The 13,481-nt window shown below is 58.3% G+C and overlaps 2 protein-coding genes across 8 annotated transcripts in view; both read right to left on the bottom strand.

Annotated features, from left to right (window-relative positions):
- Positions 1 to 8,735, bottom strand: part of SERPINF2 (serpin family F member 2) — a 12,948-nt gene extending 4,213 nt beyond the window's left edge. The window contains exons 1-8 of one of the 4 annotated variants that reach the window (XM_025362083.1): positions 8,662 to 8,735; positions 6,228 to 6,294; positions 6,074 to 6,112; positions 5,894 to 5,956; positions 5,383 to 5,584; positions 4,110 to 4,253; positions 3,760 to 3,963; positions 2,832 to 2,974 (exon numbers count right to left, since the gene is read on the bottom strand). In XM_025362083.1, coding sequence (XP_025217868.1) covers positions 2,832 to 2,974; positions 3,760 to 3,963; positions 4,110 to 4,253; positions 5,383 to 5,584; positions 5,894 to 5,956; positions 6,074 to 6,112; positions 6,228 to 6,290 — 858 coding nt within the window. In that variant the 5' untranslated portion in view covers positions 6,291 to 6,294; positions 8,662 to 8,735. Of the gene's footprint in view, positions 1 to 2,831; positions 2,975 to 3,759; positions 3,964 to 4,109; positions 4,254 to 5,382; positions 5,585 to 5,883; positions 5,957 to 6,073; positions 6,113 to 6,227; positions 6,295 to 6,435; positions 6,610 to 8,491; positions 8,538 to 8,661 lie in introns of those variants that run through there. The other 3 variants (XM_025362082.1, XM_025362081.1, XM_025362084.1) reach the window with 3 other exon arrangements.
- A 1,104-nt stretch (positions 8,736 to 9,839) lies between these two features.
- WDR81 (WD repeat domain 81) overlaps positions 9,840 to 13,481 on the bottom strand; it is a 26,877-nt gene continuing 23,235 nt past the window's right edge. For 3 of the 4 annotated variants that reach the window (XM_025362087.1, XM_025362088.1, XM_025362086.1), the window contains 3 exons: positions 12,981 to 13,126; positions 12,480 to 12,659; positions 9,845 to 11,067 (listed from right to left, as the gene is read on the bottom strand). In XM_025362087.1, coding sequence (XP_025217872.1) covers positions 10,747 to 11,067; positions 12,480 to 12,659; positions 12,981 to 13,126 — 647 coding nt within the window. In that variant the 3' untranslated portion in view covers positions 9,845 to 10,746. Of the gene's footprint in view, positions 11,068 to 12,479; positions 12,660 to 12,980; positions 13,127 to 13,481 lie in introns of all 4 variants that reach the window. The other variant, XM_025362089.1, reaches the window with a different exon arrangement.

Genomic DNA, 13,481 nt, shown 5'->3' with positions numbered 1-13,481 from the left:
TTTTTTTTTTTTTCCGAGACAGAGTCTTGCTTTCTCGCCCAGGCTGGTGTATAATGGCGCTATCTCAGCTCACTGCAACCTCCACCTCCCAGGTTCATGCCATTCCCCCGCCTCAGCCTCCCAAGTAGCTGGGACTACAGGCGCCCGCCACCACGCCCGGCTAATTTTTTGGCATTTTTAGTAGAGACGGGATTTCACCGTGTTAGCCAGGATGGTCTCGATCTCCTGACCTCGTAATCCACCTGCCTCGGCCTCCCAAAGTGCTGGGATTACAGGCATGAGCCAACGCACCCAGCCTCTTTTTTCTTTTTCTTTTTTTTTTTTTTTTTNTTTTCCGAGACAGAGTCTTGCTTTCTCGCCCAGGCTGGTGTATAATGGCGCTATCTCAGCTCACTGCAACCTCCACCTCCCAGGTTCATGCCATTCCCCCGCCTCAGCCTCCCGCGTAGCTGGGACTACAGGCGCCCACCATCTCACCTGGCCAATTTTTGTATTTTTTGTAGAGACGGACTTTCACCATGTTGGGCCAGGCTGGTCTCAAACTCCAGACCTCAGGTGATCCACCTGCCTTGGCCTCCCAAAATGCTGGGATTACAGGCATGAGCCACCGCACCCGGCCATTAAGATTTCATTTGAAGGGATTCTGCAGCAAAAGCAGTGTGGACACCACAGGGCTCGAGGGCCTCCCGCAGTTGTGACTCCTTGGGTTCCAGGCAGAGTGCCTGTGTGGAGAACCCCTGCCCGTGGGAGGATAAGACCTGGGTTCTGGCTATTTGGGTCTGCAGAGGGCCTGAGGACAAGAAAGGCTGAGGAGGCCCAAGGAAAGGAGACAAAGGATGAAGGAGAAGTGTGCAGGACACAGCCTGGAGAAAACGGGAAGCAGGAAAGGGAAACCTCTGGGGAGGTGGATCAGACTGGCCTTTCAGAGTGAGCTGCCGGGAAGCCAGGACGCACTCCAGCCAGCCTCGCCTACAGCCCCCTCCCAGCAGGGCTGCCCAAGTGGCTTCCGGTTCCTTCCTGCGCAAGTGGCTGTGCTCTGTGTCACACTTGCCTTGTGAAGCTAACAAACATGGCCATCTCAGCCACAGCTGTCTGGCCCAGGGATCAATGCCCAGGCCAAGGGGACCACATTTTGGCTAGAAGCAAGGGAGGCCACACCTGAGACAGCCTGGCGTGGAATTTTATCCAATCAGAGCTGGGCGCAGTGGCTCACGCCTGTAATCCCAGCACTTTTGGTGGCTGAGGCAGGCGGATCACTTGCAGTCAGGAGTTTGAAACCAGCCTGGCCAACATGGTGAAACCAGTCTCTACTAAAAAAAATTACAAAAATTGGCTGGACGCCGTGGCTCACGCCTATAATCCTAGCACTTTGGGAGGCCCAGGTGGGTAGATCACGAGGTCAGGATATGAAGACTATCCTGGCCAATATGGTGAAACCCCATCTGTACTAAAAATGCAAAAATTGGCCGGGCATGGTGGCGGGCGCCTGTGGTCCCAGCTACACGGGAGGCTGAGGCAGGAGAATTGCTTGAACCTGGGAGGCAGAGGCTGCAGTGAGCCGAGATCACACTACTGCACTCCGGCCTGGGCGACAGAGTAAACCTCTGTTTCAAACAAAACAAAACAAAACAAAACAAAATTAGCCAGGCATGGTGGCACATGCCTGTAGTCCCAGCTACTCAACAGGTTGAGGTAGGAGAATGGCTTGAACCCGGGAGGCAGAGGCTGCAATGAGCAGAGATCGAGCCACTGCACTCCAGCGTGGGTGACACAGCGAGACTCTGTCTCAAAAAAAAAAAAAAAAGGGAGGTTTTGTCCAATGGGAATGTTTCACGCAGGATGCTAAGAAATCCAATCCAATCAGATCAGATCCTCCTTTCTAAGGAGCACTGTGTGAGGGCCCAGTGGACTCTCCCAGGCTGGGGGCTGCGGAGACCCTGAGTGGCTACATGGCCATGGGGTGGTCCCTGTGCTGCCCCAAAGTCCATGGGCCCTTGTAATAAACCCTTATCACCAATGGTCACCTGAGTCTCAATCCAATGCCCCCTCCTCACAGAATTCACCCTTACCACTCTAAAATGCCTAAATAAGGCCAGGCATGGTGGCTCACGCCTGTAATCCCAGCATTTAGGGAGACTGAGGTGAGCAGATCAGAGTCTCAATGTGTTTCCCAGGCTGGAGTGCAGTGGCACAATCTCAGCCCACTGCAGCCTCCGCCTCCTGGGTTCAAGTGATTCTCCCGCCTCAGCTTCCGGAGTAGCTGGGATTACCGGCGCCTGCCACCATGCCCAGATAATTTTTGTATTTTTAGTAGAAACAGGGTTTCACATCTTGGCCAGGCTGGTCTTGAACTCCTGACCGTATTATCCACCCGCCTGGGCCTCCCAAAGTGCTGGGATTGCAGGCGTGAGCCACCAGGCCCGGCCAAAATCACCTTCTTTTTCAGCTCTCCCTCCACAGCACTTCCCACGGCCTGGAATCCCTGTGTTGATGTCCATTCACTGTTTCACTGTGTATCCTCCCTCCTAAGAGCAGAGACCTGGCCTCCCACATGCTCCAAAAAAACCCTAGTGCTTAGAACAGTATCTGGCACACAGCAAATGCCCACTATATTTTCACTGAATTACTGAACCTCAAAGAGCCTGGCGCCTCAGTTCTCCTGCCGGGTAGGAGGGGGGATCATGGGACCTTTTGCAACTGCCTGCCTAGGGGACATGGCGGCAAAGAAGGCGAGACACCCTCCACCCATCCCTGTGCCTGCTCCACAGCCTGTCCACTGCCTTCCCCACCTCCCAGCCTCAGGCCCAGCCTGCTGGACAACCAAGAGTGACCTGGATCTCATGCTGCTCCAGCATGAACCAGCGCAGAGGGTACGTGCGGGCTTGCATCATTTCCACGGGCACCGTGAACTGCTCGTCCAGGTGGAAGGAGTCTCTCTGGGTGAGGCTCGGGTCAAACTTGCTCCTCCAGAAACCTGAAACCAAGCAGAGGGCAGGGGTCACATCGTTGGGGACCGGCTTGGGGCAGAGGGCAGGGGTCACGTCGACGGGGACCGGCTTGGGGCAGAGGGCAGGGGTCACGTCGATGGGGACAAGCTTGGTCTCTGCACCCCCAGCCCGTTGCCCATCCCACCCAGAATCCATTCAAGGATGACAGAGCGGAGGAGGCCAAGACCCCAGGGAATGCCCGTTGGCATCCAATTGATATAATGTCTCTTTCCCGTAGCATTTTTGAAATCTGGGCTTGTGTTTTCCCCAATCCCTGCAATTCTCCTAGGAACCTCCTCCTGGATCTTTTCAGACCATTGGTTCCCAGGGTATTCTCTCTAGACCAACTCATCTGGCTCCTGGGCACCCGTCCCCACCAGACCCAGACAGCCCCCTGCCTCATGGCCCAGACTGAGGAAGAAAGGAAACCCTCAGAACAAAGCCTGCATGGCCGGGCGCGGTGGCTCACGCCTGTAATCCCAGCACTTTGGGAAGCCAAGGTGGGCGGATCACCTGAAGTCAGGAGTTCAAGGCCAGCCTGGCCAACACAGTGAAACCCTGTCTCTACTAAAATCCAAAAATTAGCTGGGCGTGGTGACGGGCACCTGTCATCCCAGTTACTCAGGAGGCTGAGCCAGGAGAATCGCTTGAACCCGGGAGGCGGAGGTTGCAGGGAGCCGAGATCACGCCACTGTGCTCCAGCCTGGGCGACAGGCCTGCAGGTCCCAGCTCAGCCTACAGGGCGGGGGATCTGAGAGGAGGAGGAGCGCACCCTGGAAGTGGATGGCGTTGAGGAGAAGCAACACGGTGTCTTCCGGTAGCTCAGAGAGGAACTCCGGAATCTTCCCCTCCGTGGCCTCCTTCACCCATTGGTTGATGTTTACCAGGTCATCTTCCTGCTTTCCCGTCAGGCTCACGGGCTTTGCCCCAAATAGCCGTTCGGACTGTTCCAGGAAATCTTCTTTGATGGGAAATCCTGCGTGGAGGGAGTACAAGCTGTTCCCAGGGCTCAAGGCTCCACGGCCAGCCACGCTCCCACTGGCTACCAGAGGCCCAGCCCCTCTCTCTCACCCTCCTCCACCCCGGGCGGGACTGAGGGAGCTCCCTGCCGTCAGTGCCTACCTTTCTGCAGGTACATCCTGGCAGCCAGTCGGAACGCGCCGGGGCCCAGGTTCTGGCGGAGGCGGCTCAGCAGATGGGGTAGGCAGGGCCCTGAGCCTGCGTGCAGCACCTGTTGCAGCCTCTGCAGCGTGTGGTTCTGAGCACCTGGAGGGCATCGCACAGGCTAAGGCCCAGCCGCCGGGTCCTTACTCATCCCAACTGCTCACTCCAGTCCCTCCTGGATGCCCGTGACAAGCACATCCACGGGACCACACGCCGTCCTTCCACAGCCATGGATCTGCTCTGCGTGACTCTCCCCCCTGTGGCTGACAGGTTGGGTGACCTCACCTCACGCAAGTTGCCTTCCCTCTCTGGGCTTCCGTTTCCCAGAGAGAGACCCTCCAGCACAGTGGGAAAGAGTACAGCTATCAAACTTGTCAAACGTTTGCATAGGAATCGCCAGGACGGGCCAAGCACGGCGGCTCACGCCTGTAATCCCAGCGCTTTGGGAGGCAAAAGTGGGTGAATCACCGGAAGTCGAGAGTTCGAGACCAACCTGGCCAACATGGTGAAACCCCCGTCTCTATTAAAAATATGAAAATTAGCTGGGCACGGTGGCTGGTGCCTGTGATCCCAGCTATTCGGGAGGCTGAGGCAGGAGAATGGCTTGAACCCAGGAGGCGGAGGTTGTAGTGAACCAAGATCGCACCACTGCACTCCAGCCTGGGCAACAGAGCAAGGCTCTGTCTCAAAAAAAAAAAAAAAAAAAAAAAAGCAGGAGGACTTGTAAATAAGCAGATTCCCCAGCCCAGTCCCTGAGATCTGATTCACACAGACCGACAGGTGGGGGCCCAGGAATCTGCATTTGTTGTTGTTATTGTTGTTGAGATGGAATCTCGCTCTGTTGCCCAGGCTGGAGTGCAGTAGCACAATCTCGGCTCACTGTAAGCTCCGTCTCGCAGGTTCAAGCAATTCTCTGCCTCAGCCTCCCGAGTAGCTGGGATTACAGGCACCTGCCACCACGTCCGGCTAACTTTTTTTGTATTTTTAGTAGAGACGGGGTTTCACCATGTTGGCCAGGCTGGTCTTGAACTCCTGACCTCGTGATCCGCTCGCCTCAGCCTCCCAAAGTGCTGGGATTACAGGCATGAGCCACCGCACCCGGCCTAGGAATCTGCATTTTTACCAAACAGCCACGTGACCCTGGTGGAGGAACCACCACGGAGAACCACTGAGTACTGAGTTCCTACTGGCCTCCCAGCTCTCTTGGTCTGGACAAGTGGTGCCAGGGTACCTAGTGCCAGGTGAGACAGCGCCAGGGCCACACTCAGCGGTGACAGGATGAGGTTGGGGCAGGTGGACGTTTGAGCCACCAGGGAGAACAGGTCGGCAGTGAAGGCCATCATGGCCTGGGCCAGCCTGCGGGTCTGCTTGGGGGTGGGATCTCTGCTGCAGACTCCTGGGGGAATCTTCAGGGCAGTCTGGCCGCCAGGCTCCTGCAGGGACAGATCAGGGGTCAGGGAGGTCAAGCGGTCAGCTCCAGGTTCTGTGTTGAAGGTCTTGTCACAGCCCCCGTGCCTGAGGACAGCAGGGCCTTGTCCCAGCCCCAGGGGAGAGGGAGCGTCAGGCAGAGGGCACTGGCGTTGTGGGGCCTGGAGCCCACCTTCGGTCCTTCCCGACCTCTCCATTCTGGCGTCTGCACTCCAGAGCCTCAGCCTCACCACGCGCCCCTGCTCCCGACCCCTGCCGATGGGCCCTCCTCCCTCTGGCCCCGCCCACTCTTCCCCAGCCCCACCTGGTTGTACCTGGTTGCCCAACTTGAGAAGAGTAAGTGGGGACACCCTCTCCTGGTTTGGCCCACTAGTTAGCTGCAGAAAGGAAGCAGATGGAGAGCGACCCTTCCCACAGATCCCCTACCCTGCCCAAGCCACCGGTGAGACCCCCCGGGCCTTCCACCCAGTCACAGGCTCCTCGCTCCCCAGTACCTGCCAGCCCAAGGGCTCCATGGCGCTCACAGGGGACAACTGCGGAGAAAGGGGTGAGGATAGGAGGCCCCTCGGAGCCAAGCCCTCCCTCCACGCCAACGTCCCTCTTCTTCCCCCTCCAGCCCACCCCACCTCAACTTCAGCCCAGCCTCACCACGGAGAGGGGACCTTGCAGGCAGGACCAGCTGAGCACCAGGAGCCCCCAGAACAGCGCCATGTTCCTGTGGCAGGGACAGAAAGCTCTGTTCCCGTCTCACGTCCCCACGCCCGCCAGGGACTCCTACCCACGCCATCAGAGATACCACCAAGTCCTGGGTCACGATTGCCAAGGGGAAGAAGCAGGCTCCAGGATCAGAGCAGACCCCAAACACAGGAGCAGCGGCTGCCGCTCCTGGGGCTGGGACATCCCCCCCCGGCTTCTTCCCCCTGTTTAGTTTCTGCTGTTTCATATTGCCTGCACTGACAGCGTTTTGGTGAATAGGAGGGAAATACCAAAACAAAATGTTCTCATTCTTCAAGGCCCTGAGCTGTGAGTCAGGTCTGCATCTGCACCCAGGCTGCCTCTTGCCAAAGAACCTTGGCGCTTCCCGTAACTCTGCCGGGCTTGGCCTTACCTTGTAAAACGGTGGCACAAGTCCCTTATTCCTCTCACATGCATGGTGAGGACCAAAATAAGACCGTCTTTTGGCCGGGCGCGGTGGCTCAAGCCTGTAATCCCAGCACTTTGGGAGGCCGAGACGGGCGGATCACAAGGTCAGGAGATTGAGACCATCCTGGCTAACCCGGTGAAACCCCGTCTCTACTAAAAAATACAAAAAACTAGCCGGGCGAGGTGGTGGGTGCCTGTAATCCCAGCTACTTGGGAGGCTGAGGCAGGAGAATGGCGTAAACCCGGGAGGCGGAGCTTGCAGTGAGCTGAGATCCGGCCACTGCACTCTAGCCTGGGCGACAGAGCGAGACTCCGTCTCAAAAAAAAAAAATAAAAAAAAAAAAAAAAAAAAAAAAAAGACCGTCTTTTGGGGTTTGTTTGTTTTTTAAGATGGAGTTTCGCTCTTGTTGCCCAGGCTGGAGTGTAATGTCACAATCTGGGCTCACCGCAACCTCCAGCTCCTGGGTTCAAGGGATTCTCCTGCTTCAGCCTCCCGAGTAGCTGGGATTACAGGCGTGTGCCACCACGCCCGGCTAATTTTGTATTTTTTAGTAAAAACGAGGTCTCTCCGTGTTAGTCAGGCTGGTCTCAAACTCCCGACCTCAGGCGATCTGCCCGCTTCAGCCTCCTCCCAAAGTGCTGGGATTACAGGCGTGACCATCTTTGTGGCCAGGCACAGTGGCTCACGCCTGTAATCCCAGCACTTTGGGAGGCCGAGGGCAGGTGGATCAGCCTGGCCAACGTGATGAAACCTCATCTCTACTAAAAACACAAAAAGTAGCCAGGTGTGGCGGCGGGCACCTGTAATCCCAGTTACTCAGAGGCCGAGGCAGAGAATCGCTTGAACCCGGGAGGCGGAGGTTGTCGCGAGCCGAGATCACGCCACTGCACTCCAGCCTGGGCAACAGAGCAAGACTCTGTGTCAAAAAAATAAATAAGGCCGGGCGCGGTGGCTCACGCCTGTAATCCCAGCACTTTGGGAGGCCGAGGCGGGCGGATCACAAGGTCAGGAGATCAAGACCACGGTGCAACCCCATCTCTACTAAAAAAATACAAAAAATTAGCCGGGCGCGGTTGCAGGCGCCTGTAGTCCCAGCTACTCGGGAGGCTGAGGCAGGAGAATGGCGGGAACCCGGGAGGCGGAGCTTGCAGTGAGCCCAGATCCGGCCACTGCGCTCCAGCCTGGGCAACAGAGCGAGACTCCGTCTCAAAAAAATAATAATAATAAAATAAATAAATAAATAAATAAATAAGCCCGTCTTTGTAAACCCTGAGTACGATGCTTGGCACTCCGCCGGCTCAGCTCGGCTCAAGGCCACCTCTTCTGGGAAGCCTGCCCTGAAGCCTCCACCACACGGCTCCCAGCCCAGAGCTCCTACCCAGCCTGCTGCGTCCATTTAGCCCGTCTTTCTCAGGCTGGTCAGGTCTTGCCCACAAGGCTGGACATACCTGTGAGGCCCTGAGGTCTCAGGATGGGTGGCGAGGTGGCCAGAGAGCTGCCTTTTGACCCAGCAGGGGAGCCCAGTGAATGACTCTGGCCAGAGACACCCCTGCATTTAGGAGAATCACAGGCCTCGACCTGCACTCTGCCTCAGGCTGGCTCTGGGAAGGGCAGGTGTCGGTCTCAGGAGGATAAGTCAGAGGAGGTCTCACAGTCTACCCCCAGCCCACCCTCATCTCGGGACCAACCCTTCTGGAGGATCCTTCCGTCACCCCCGGCCCCACCCCCATCCCACACAAGAGCCCTTGGCCAGGGCCCCGACTCCGACCTGGGCATTAGAATCTTCCTGCCAAGAACAGGCTCCAGTTTTTCCAAGTCCCAGAGGAGGCTGGGGAGTGACAGGCCTCCTGAATAAATCCAGCCCAGACCCCTCAGCCAGGGAGGCAGCTCCCTCCTCTCCCGCCCAAGGAGCAGGCCGAGCCGCCCCTCCCCTTGTACCTCTGCGGGCTCCTTGCTGCCACACACGACGTTCCTCTGGTCCCACTTGGGTGCTCCCCACACTCTGCCCGGGCTCCAGCCAGCCCAGCTCACCCCTCCCCTCCCACCAGGACCTTTACTCTCAGCCAACCCCTGTTCAGGTTGCCTTCTCTTCTGGTAAATATTGACTTGCACATCCGGTTAAACATTGACCTTGAAGCCAGAAGCCCCTTTCCCACCAGGGTGTCTAATCCTGAGGCAGCCACACAGAGCCCCCTATATTCGGGTCCCCCCTGAGCCTGGAAAGAGGAAGTCCACGAGGAGAGAGGTGAAGAGATTGGATCTGGCTAGCCAAGAGGGCGGATCCAGAAGGCACAGGAACCTAGCACTGTGTTAAGCCTTCCAGAGACCCCACGAGGTGCGGATTATCCCTGGTTCAGCCAGGCTCAGGCTCAGAGAGGCCATGTGACCTGCCCAAGGACACAGAGCTGGGCTGAGTCACATCCAGATTCTCACTTCCATTGTCCTTTCTTCTCCCCGAGAGCTGCCTCCCGCTCCCGAGGGGAGGAAAGGGGAAGCCACAGAGCCTGTGCAGAGAGCCCGGGATAGGAAGCTCACCCCCAACCTCACAAGCCCGGGATCCGGGGTGGCTGCCTTCAGACTGGGCCCGGAAGGCAGGGGGTAAGGGAGGAGAGATGAGAGGGACTCGGCCTGTCTCACCGTCCTGCCACTCCGGAGCAATGTCTCTTTCCCCAACCCAAGCGCGAGGGTTCTGGAAACTGGCCCGGGGCTGTGTGAACCAGAGGCCTGGCAGCCCGTGCAAAGATCAGGTTCCTTCCCACCTTCACACCTGCTCTTCACTGCCCTGCATCAGGCCGCTTCCCACCCTCACACCTGTTCACTGCCCTGCATCAGGCCGCTTCCCACCTTCACACCTGCTCTTCACTGCCCTGCATCGGGCTGCTTCCCACCTCACTGTCCTGGAAACTGCTGGGTCTCAACTTTCCCCACCCTGACACCACCAGCAAGATAAGCCTCAGGCTGGGAGCGGTGGCTCACACCTGTAATCCCAATACTTTGGGAGGCTGAGGCGGGAGGATCGCTTGAGCCCAGCAGTTGGAGACCAGCTTGGGCAACATAGTGACCCTCCATCTCTATTGAAAAAAAAAAAAAAAAAAAAAAAGACAAGCCTCAGTTTGCCCCATGGCTCTTCCAAAGGATTTATTGGTCCTATTTACATCTATTGCAAACTGTGAGGAGGCAGCAAGGGCCAACCCCTGGACCTCATCTCCGCCTAGAAGGTGAGGCTGCAGGGATGCTTAAGTCTTCCTCTGGCAGAGACCCGAGGTGCAGGGATGATTCTTCTCACCCCTTCGCTCAGGGTCGTGGAGCCCCAGCAGGGGTTCAGGGCCCAGAGGCTGCCCCGCTCAGCTCAAGGCACAAACACTGTAGTTAGGGGTAGGCAGGCAAGGCATGGGCTCACTCCGGGCAGGCACCACTGGCCAAGTGCACCTTCTCTCCCCTGCTCCTAGCCTCTTTCTTCCTTCCCCTCCTGGTCCCACACTGGCCAGGGCCTGGGTGGGTGGCCACTTAAACCCCAGACCCAGGCCCTTAACTCCTGGACCATGGCCAGCCTTCCTTAGGCTGGAATCCAAGCACCATCAGTGCTCTGGACCAGGCCAGATTCCCTGTCCTAGAGGGACGGAGCAGAGAGAGCCCAGTGTGGGGTGAGGGGCTAGAGACCGGCTGGGCAGGGCCAGTCTCCCTTCCCCTTCCCGAGCCTCCCTGTCCTCATGTGGACCCAGAGGGCAGAGCTGGGGAGAAGTGAAGGTAGCAATGCTTCTTCCTGCTCTTACTTCCTGTTTGCTAGGAGCAGTGCATCCCCAAGTCATGAATGAGACTCCTCTGGCAGGCTTGGTGGCTCTGGTGATTTAAGGGCTGGGACTCCCCCACTCCAGTTGGAGGCCCTAGTTGGCAGGACATGTGGGCACCCAGGGCGTGGGACCCAGGGCCTCCGGGGAGGCAGCTGCTGCTCGGGGAACAGGGTGAGCAGACACGCTCCCGCAGATGTCTTCCCACCCTTGCCCGGCCAGCTCCTGCCTCAGCCTATGCCAGGAGGCGGATAACTCCATTGTCTGAGCCCAGCAGGAGGTGGCGTTTGGTGGGCAGCAGGGCCAGGCTGGTGAGCGTGCCGCGGAAGTTCTCAGAGCTCAGCTTCGTGGTGGCCTGGGAGGGCGGCTCAAGCAGGGAGCAGACGCCAATCTTGTTGGACACAGTGCCGGTGACCGCCTCGCTGCCGTACAGGTCAAAGGTGTGGATGGGGTCGGACGCTGACTTATAGTGATGGGTGGGTTTCTGCTCCAGCTCCTTCCAGACGGTCAAGGAATGGTCAGAGGAGGAGCTGACCAGGACGCTGCCCTCCACCGCCTGTCCCGGGAGAGGAGAGTCTCAGCAGGGTCCTGGGACCTTCCGCATACCCTTGAGCCCCAAGGCCTCCCCAGTTCCCTCTGCAGTCTCTCCAGGGAGACAGGCCGTCCTGGGTGGGTGACAGACCACCACCCTCCCACACACACCATATTCATGTTTCTTTTTTTTTTTTGAGACGGAGTCTCGCTCTGTCGCCCAGGCTGGAGTGCAGTGGCCGGATCTCAGCTCACTGCAAGCTCCACCTCCCGGGTTCACGCCATTCTCCTGCCTCAGCCTCCCGAGTAGCTGGGACTACAGGCGCCCGCCACCTCGCCCGGCTAGTTTTTTGTATTTTTTAGTAGAGACGGGGTTTCACCATGTTAGCCAGGATGGTCTCGATCTCCTGACCTCGTGATCTGCCCGTCGCGGCCTCCCAAAGTGCTGGGATTACAGGCTTGAGCCACCGTGCCCAGCCTGTTTCATTTTAACACACTCAGCATCCGTAACCCAGTCATCACTAAGTTGAGAACGACCCATAGGCATGGTGCCAGGCGTGCACGTGACAACCTTGACCTTCATAACAACCCTATGCGGTGGATGCTGCCATTGTTCCCATTTCACAGAGAGGAAAAGCGAGGCTCAGAGAAGTGAAGTAACCATACCAAGGTCATGGGGCCAGTAAGCAGCAGAGCCGGGATTCACACCCAGGCTGACCCCAGAGCCCTCCTGATACTTTCTTGGAAAGTTAGAATTTAGGGTAACTCGAGCTCAGGGTTCCCTGGGGCTCTGGAGGGAGCCAGTGACGGCCTGCTCTCAGCAGGGTAATGCAGGACTCCTGGCCTCCAGCCAAGACGGGGAGGAAAGTCCCAGCTGCCTGCAGAAATCCTCCCACACGTAGCCCTGTTCCTCCCCTCCTGGGTCTCTCTGAGCAGCTCCCTGAGGCCTGTGACTGAGAATGGAGGGAGGGGAGGGGAAGGAGAGGGGGCAGGATCCCCAAGCCCAGGCCTGCTCCTGCCCCCGCCAGGGCAGCCCAGCAGGACCATGGACTCTGCTCCGTGGTCCGCGGGCAGTAAACAGCCTCCCAGCTGAGCTTTATTTAACCTGAACTGGGTCACGGACAGGACCTGACCCCTGATCCTCCAAGCAAGACAAATATGGACAAGGGTTACTCATTAGAACATCTCCATGAGCAACAGGGTCAGCCCTGCCCTGTGGCTCCCGCCCCCATGGCCTGCCTCCTGCTGAGGCCCCTGCAGTGCAACTGGCTCCCAAGTTGGCCCAGGAGGGCCACCCTCCCCGCCCATCAGTCCTGGACCAGGTATATAAGACAGACCAGCTCGAGCCTGTCCCTGGGCAGGCAGGCCCTGAGCAGGGGTGATGGCTGGACATGGGCGGGGGCCGCATAGCAAGGGGAGGGGGACCTGGCCTGTCACCTTGATCTGCAGAATGTCCCCCTCGTGGGCTGGCCAGCCTCGCAGAACCAGGCCCGTGCGGGTGTCCAGGAGCACCATGAAGCCCGAGGAGAAGCCGGCCACGACGCTACGGCCGCTAGGGCTGACGGCCAGGGCGCGGACAAGCCCAGGGTTCAGCCCACCGCCCAGTCGGAACTCGTGCTGCAGGGAGAGGGCGGCTGAGCTGAGGCACCGCCTTCCCATCCCACGCTCCCCAAGGCCCTGCCCCCCACCCAAGCCCCCACGGCAGGAAGGCCTGAGCCTCTGACCCTCATCAAGGGGCATGAAAAGCCCAGAACCCCACCCCCATCACAGGCCAGAGTACTGCCCCACAGGGTGTGCGGCTGCGGGTGATCTAGCACCAAAGAGAAACTAACTAGTGCCCCAGAAGGACATCCTGGCTTTCTGTTTTGGGGGAGTCTCTCCTCCCTGCCAGGTCCCCAGAGAACCAGGCGAGTGCTCAGGGCACTGGACCCCCCTGACCTGCAGACCCGGCTTCCTGCAGTCCACAAAGCGCAGGGTAGAGTCAGAGCTGGCCATGGTGATGCTGGTGTGGGGGGCGGGCATGACAGCCACCGCGGTCAGAGGCACCCGGCTGTCCAGCGGCTCCACTGTGCGAAGGGTCTTCCCTGGGAAGGAAAGTCACAGTGGATCTGGGGTCGCAGCAGCTGATGGACGAGCCCTGGGAGCTTCTTTTTTTTTCTTTTTTTTTTTTTTTTTTTTTTGAGACGGAGTCTCGCTGTGCTCCCAGGCTGGAGTGCAGTGGCGTGATCTCGGCTCACTGCAAGCTCCGCCTCCCGGGTTCACGCCATTCTCCCGCCTCAGCCTCCCGAGTAGCTGAGACTACAGGCGCCCACCACTACGCCCGGCTAGTTTTTTGTATTTTTAGTAGAGACGGGGTTTCACCATGTTAGCCAGGATAGTCTCGATCTCCTGACCTCGTGATCCACCCGCCTCGGCCTCCCAAAGTGCTGGGATTACAGG

Source organism: Theropithecus gelada, chromosome 16, assembly GCF_003255815.1.
Source record: "Theropithecus gelada isolate Dixy chromosome 16, Tgel_1.0, whole genome shotgun sequence".
NCBI classification, from domain to species: domain Eukaryota; kingdom Metazoa; phylum Chordata; class Mammalia; order Primates; family Cercopithecidae; genus Theropithecus; species Theropithecus gelada.
The sequence above is the reverse complement of the archived record's forward strand: the minus strand, read 5'-3'. Positions and strand labels throughout refer to the sequence as shown.